Below are 6,612 nucleotides of genomic sequence, written 5' to 3' on the forward strand. Positions count from 1 at the left end.
GCCATTCAGGAAAGCGGAAAGTTACATCTCAGTAAAGGCACAGCAAGGTGAAAAGAAGCCTGCTCCAAACAGTTGTCCGATATGGAGGCTGCTGCCATACAACACACTTTAAAAGCCATCTCCATGTAATGGATGCTTTTGAACAGCCACAGAAAGAGTGGCAAACTGTCAGGTTTTGCTACACTGTGAGAATTTTTTAAAAGTATGTTAAGAGGGGGTAACTGCAGAAAAGAAATATATTTTCAAAATAATGTCCATATATTTAACAATTTATTACCTGCTTTCATTATAATTCCAAAGCAGGGTACAAACCCAATAAAATGATAAAAAACTTTTTAAAAAATAGATTGAATAGTCCATTGCCTACGAAGGCAAATAAAAAATGTATCTCTTTTAACGAGCAGTACCATCTCCTGCACAGACCTCTTAGAAATGAATGTGACCTTGCATTTTAAAGATGTTTTTGCAGGAAATTTCCCAAGAGCTGCAAGTCCCTAATATGCATAGTTTGCTATCAGCAGACATACTGGGAAAAATATGGGGTTTATACAAGCTTGTATAGATTCCTATGATCCCATGTTAGTATAGGCACTTATGCATCCTCCTATGATAATATTCTCCAAAAGGAAAGAAAAAAGATATCATAGCAATATAGTCCAGGTTTTAAAACATTTTATTTGCATATTAAAAAAATTGTGCATTCCAATAATTAAAATCATTTGAACAAAAAAAATGGCACTCGATTAACTGCATTTTACAGCTTGCAGGACCTCGGTACAGCTTTGCGTATATTCGTGTGTTACTAGATTACTGTAGTCCCTTTCCCAGGATCTTCTTTCAAGAAACATGTAAGCTCTTTCGTGCCACCAAGACCAAAGCTGGACAGGCAGATGGAAAGGACAACGCCTTCGTTCAGCATCAGTAGTTCTCTCTATTCTTTTTTTGGATGTGAAAGGGGCAGTACAGTCATTTAAACTTTATCCAACCTCTTTGCATCTTACAAAGTTAAAACAGCTAAAAGAAGTAAAATAAGAAGGCAATGCTTGTGGAATGTACAGTGCATAATTTGGAAGGGCTGATTTCATTACGATTCACCCGCTTGCTTCTCCTGTTCAATTGCTACAAATTGGAAAGGGAGGGGGTGGGGAGGGAAAAGACAAGACAAAATGGAAAAAAAATCAAGCATTTGAAGTAGAGTTCGACATGAATTGCATGCAAAACATTATAAATATATAGAGAATTTCAAAATTCAGCAGTATTTTAGGACTTAAAAGTTGATAAATAAATCTCTGGATCTGTATAAAAACAGCTTAATTTTGGTAAAATACATTATATTTAACGCATACATTGGTACATGAATGCAAGCTGTCCTGTAATGTACAGAAATCTTATAGCTACATTTAGGAGAAGCTGATAGTGAAAGGCGTATGGAGCTGGTCTGCCTTCCCTTTGTCTCCTCTGGCCCACGCCCTCTTTCCTTTTTCTAAAGCTCACTTACTTTCTTTTGAAGGCAGTGGGTTTTTCTCTTGCGTTTCTGTCTTCTTCAACTTAGACTTGTCAAATTTCTCAATTTCAGCCATATCTGGTTTGTCAGCCATATCTGCCGATTTATTCTGCACACAAAAACACGAAAAACAGATGGTTATATTACACCTCCCTTCCCCCCCCACTTCAGAAATGCACATTTGAATCCTTGCCAGCTATCTCAGCTCCTCCTCCCTGTTGGAAGAGCAACATAATACCCCTTACGTTAAAAATCGACTTTTTATATGTATATAATCAATTCCCAATGACAGTCCCTTCGTTAAAGCTAGAAAAAAGGAGATAGCTGCTGCACTCACATGGCTGAAGCTCTGATGAAGCAGTGTGTGTGTGTGTGGGGGTGTATGTGCGGGGGAAATTACTGAACGACTTAAAGTGGGGGGAAATCAAATTTGAGTTGAAATGGGCATTAATTTAATTAATTTGAGGTTGTTGTTGTGTTTTAAGAAAACCTCACTGGTTGCCAGGAGCGGTTTGAGGGCAATTAAAATCTCCAACCAGCCTTTTCCACGTGGAGAGTACAGAGAAAATCGTGCTTGGAATGAAGCAAAATCAATTACTTTCTTTAAAATAGTAATAATAAGAAGAATAAGAATAAAGGAGCCTTTGTGTATTAGCGCCAACACCATACGAGACGATACTAATCGCCTTCTCCATCTTGCTGTCTCTCGCCCAGCACACTTGGACGAAGTCCTGCATTCTTTCTCCTCACAAAGAGCTGCAGTCCGAAAAGCCCCAACCACCGCCCTTCCTCTCTCGCCCCTCACTTTCTCCGTCTCGGGGCAATCGGACCCACAGTAGTGCGTCGCAGTTAAACAAAGAGCTGCTCTTTTGTTACTAAACACGCAGGGCAGCCGATGGTACCGCCGCCACCTTCCAGTGAACGGATCACGCCCAAATCAAAGTGCTCCTGCTGCATTCTTCTTTCAGGGAGACGTTCCCCAAGCGCACTAAAGCGCCGGATAAATTCATTCGAAACACTAAAGAGAAGTGAAAGAGTGAATCGGATCTTCCCTCCCTCCGTCCCTCTCCAAGCGAACCCCGAAAGCACCCTCAAGAGGCTTCGGCCACCGACAGAATCGTCTGAACGTTAACCTCTTCGCTCACACGCGTGCCGCATCCCCACGATCTACCTTTACTGTGCCACAAACCCCTACGCTGCTCCGCGCAGTTCAGCCGCCGTTTGATGCACGAAGGAAAAAGCCCCCCCGTGCAAACGTTCCACAAAGCAGAGATCAAGAAATCGCTTCCCTCCGAAAACCCACGATTACAAAAACAAAAAACGAACGGATGTGTTCATGCGGACGAAAGGGAGGCTTATCAAAAATAAACGAACACCAAAAATACACCCCAAACGTAAGGAGAGATTAAATTGTATCCTCACCAGTGATACTGTGAACAGAAACAACACCAATCTTTACAGCAGCAGCTCTGGACTGTAGTATAAAAGGGCTCTCTCCCTGCATGACCAGTTATAGCCCCACTTCTATGTAAATAGCAGTGATGTCATCTTGAATGCGCTTAACTGTTTCACCGCCCTTTTAAGATCCCTGCTTCCTCTTTTAAAAAAACACACACCAGAAGACAATGCTCCCGCATGCTACATATGAAAAGCAAAAACCACCTACCCCCCCACCCTCCTTTCACGTGTAAAGAAATGTCTGTGTAGATTTTTTTGTTTCCCCAGAGTAAACACTCTTACATGCATGTGTTTTCAGGAAGCGCGTCAGGAGCTTCATGTTTTCAATCTATGCTTGGGAAATGATCACGCCATATAGGCAACGGGCTACTAAAATACGCACACACGGCCTAGCTTTGCAGATCTTGATGCAAAGGCTAAGAATATGCTGCTGTTTATGCCCACGCTACAGGGATTCATCCTTTTGGGCTAGAGATGGAATGGAAGGAGGATTGTGATCTGCCCTTTGGTGTTCTATCTTGCAGATCTGGAACTTGCAAAGATCATAGGGGATTCCAAGAAGGTACACAATAGCTGTTAGCTATTTAAGTGAGTAAGCCGTAGGCGAAGTTTGAATTAAATGAACGTGGAAAAACAATCACTGGGTCATTTTAAAACCAGTCAGATACAACACCCACTTGGGGGGACTGATTAATGAGCTAAGTATTTGAAGGGGAGGGGCAGAGAGAATACTGGATTCTTATTCTGGATATTGTAACTTTTAAGTCCTTAAATATTAGGGGCCATCAATGATCTTTGGTTAATTTCAAGCCAACTAATTCCAGTATTCTGAGTCACGCTGCAATTTATGTATGGCATAAAAAATGAAGGGCTATCAATTTTGGAAAGGCATTTCCTTGAAATATTCAGGAAGTTCTGTGAGGAAGTGATGGCGCAATATACTTGAATCCACAAAGGGGCATTGTAAAATGACTAGCACTGTATAACTGTTGGCTTTTGCTCTGTTCTTTTGGCTTCCTCTTGCTGTGGGGTGTCTGTGGTGTCTTTTTCCAGTCATGGTTATGTTGCTTATTTACCCAAATGATTGAATAGTTTTTGCTCTTTTGCAGATCTATTTGTTGTTGCTGTTGCAACAACAACGGTAACACATCTCCTGGTTGATCACATTATACAGATTTCCTCATTTACACCCCCCCATCTCCTTCAGACCAAGGAGGGGTGGGGGTGGGGAATCTGAATGGTTTGATGTCTGCAATTTCTGCTGCAACCCCTAGAAATCGCATACGCCATGCTTTCTTCGAGGTTCAGCAGACAATAGCTGTAGTGTAATGAGACTGTGGTTTGCCCATCCCCCCGTCCTGTTCACTCTGACTGGTTATTCTGAACCATACCACCTCTTTGCATGCTTCTATCTGATGCACTGCAAAGGAGAGAAGTAAGAATTAAAAAAACAGGCAGGCCTTCGCCAAGCAAGAGCTGGGTATACTTCATGCTTACTTAAGAATGCAAAGGGGGTTGTGATGAGGGATTAAATATCTGTATAATACTCAGAAGGATTTACTTCTCCAGAAAGATATGTAGGAATCTGAAGGAGGAAAATGACACAACAAAAACATTGATTATATTTATACATGGGCTGGAAGTTAATCAGACGTGTGTGTGTGTGTGTGTGTGTGAGAGAGAGAGAGAGAGAGAGAGAAAAGCCATCAGGGATGCAAGAAACATTTTAGAAAGGAGTTTTAGGTGTAATGTATGTTTAGACAGAAAAAAGTCCTACAACTCCCGGCATTCCTCAGCCAACATGTGAGTTGTCGAACTTTTTTGTAGGACTTTTTTCTGACTAAACATGCATAGGATTGCACGCTTAGATTCATTTTTATTCAAGTAACCTTGCCGTCTCTCTCCCTTCTCCCAAATTGTGGGTTATTTGTATTTGTTTATTTATAGAAACATAGGCAAATATGCAATTGTTCATTGATTAGCATAAGAACTCTTTTTTTAAAAAAGTGACAGGGAGTTAAAAAAAATGGGATGGCTAATTTTGAACCTGGATTTTAAACCTTGAAGGCTCATGCTACAGTTTTAACAAGAGACATCTATGTATCTGTAATTTAATCCATAACATGTAAGAAAGGTACATGTTATTCCATCTGTCATACACAAATCATACTGGGATGTCTATATGAACACATATAGAAACATGAACATATGAAGCTGCCTTATATCTGACCATCTAGCCCAATTCCTCTCTTATTGAGAGGGTAGGGCTTGTAGCTCAGTGGCTGAGCATATGTTTTGCATGCAGAAAGTCCCAGGTTCAATCCCTGGCATCTCCACGGAAGGCTGGAAAACACTCCTGTCTGAGACCCTGGTGAGATGCTGCCTGTCAGTGCAGACCTGACTCAGGGCTTCATCACATGGAGCTTTTATCCTGCGATTGAGATGGCTCCTTCACGAAAGTTTGCGGGCTCTTGACATGACGCTGTGACATCATCCCTGGTGTTTCCTGCACTAAATGCCCTTTGTTCTGTTTTTAAATAAATTGCAGATAATGAGCTATCAAATTACCCCATTGTGTTCTGCTTGAATTCCCTCCATGAAAAGAGGAAAAGGAAAAGCGGCAAGAAGAGGAGCGAGATCAGAGATCAATGAAAGCTAATGGAAGATTCAGATATTGGGAGAGAAGGAGGGGGAAAGGAAGCATGTGAAAAAGGGAGTCGTGTTCCTGCATTTAAAATGGAAGCAGAAAGCCCCGTTTTAAATACAGGATTTTAGGCTGGTGTAGAAATGTCCTCAGTATAAGGCATCTTTCAGTGTTCCTTCTACTCTGACTGGCAGTGGCACGCCAAGGTCTTGGATTAAGATCTTGCTTATTATGTGTTACCTGATCAGTTTTTTTTCCCAATGGGAAATGCCAGCAATTAACCCTGGGACCTTCTGAATACATAACATGTGCTATACCACTGAGCAATGTTCCATCCTCTATCAATACATCTGCCTCACATGTTCCAGAGTATTCATGCCAGATATCTGCAAATTGGTGACATTTGGAGTGACCTTCACCAGTAAAATGCTTTACTTCTGTACTGTTTGCATAGCAACTTAAAGAGGGATTAAAATATGCTGTTCATTCTGAAGGGAAAAACACTGTCTATCTGATCCCTCCCTTCTACTGAGTGGGGGTGCAGCAAGCATCCTCCATACAAGTGAGATTCTTGAAACCCAGCTATTTCTGCCCAGAAAAAACAAAGGAGTTACACTCTGCTTAGAACTCTGGGAGGGGGGTAGACTTCTCCTACTGGTAGACCCCCTTCTTTACAAGGATTCTGCAAAAAAAAAAAATTACTGATAGGCTGGCTCAACAGGCTAGTATTGGCCTGAACACTCTAGGTTGTCCAGCTGCTTGGGGAGAGTCTATGCCCTACTACCAAGGACCTCTCCCATCAGCCTGGCGGTAGAAGGAATAAAGCAAAAAGGAAGACACTTTCAGAGTGGTTGCCCACAGCTGAGATCATGCGTGCAAAGCGGGGGGGGGGGGACTCAGCCAAACAGAAGCACTCCTTTGAACCGTCACTTTCCTGTTCCAGTAACAATTCCCATTAGAAGGAGAATCAAGTGACTTTAAGATCATGAGTGCAAACATTGTGTGT

The 6,612-nt window shown here is 41.8% G+C and overlaps 1 protein-coding gene across 1 annotated transcript; it reads right to left on the bottom strand.

The window, feature by feature from the left end:
* Window positions 1-655: 655 nt before the first annotated feature.
* On the bottom strand, window positions 656-2,987 carry TMSB4X (thymosin beta 4 X-linked). The gene is made up of 3 exons (XM_084844203.1): window positions 2,927-2,987; window positions 1,499-1,613; window positions 656-1,119 (listed from the first exon to the last, which is right to left on the bottom strand). The coding sequence occupies exons 2-3, from the start codon at window positions 1,596-1,598 to the stop codon at window positions 1,085-1,087; spliced, it is 135 nt and encodes a 44-aa protein (XP_084700329.1). The 5' UTR covers window positions 1,599-1,613; window positions 2,927-2,987; the 3' UTR covers window positions 656-1,084.
* Between the last annotated feature and the right edge of the window lie 3,625 nt (window positions 2,988-6,612).

Source organism: Heloderma suspectum, chromosome 3, assembly GCF_057233095.1.
Source record: "Heloderma suspectum isolate Gila_16-S chromosome 3, 16-S_ref, whole genome shotgun sequence".
NCBI classification, from domain to species: Eukaryota; Metazoa; Chordata; class Lepidosauria; order Squamata; family Helodermatidae; genus Heloderma; species Heloderma suspectum.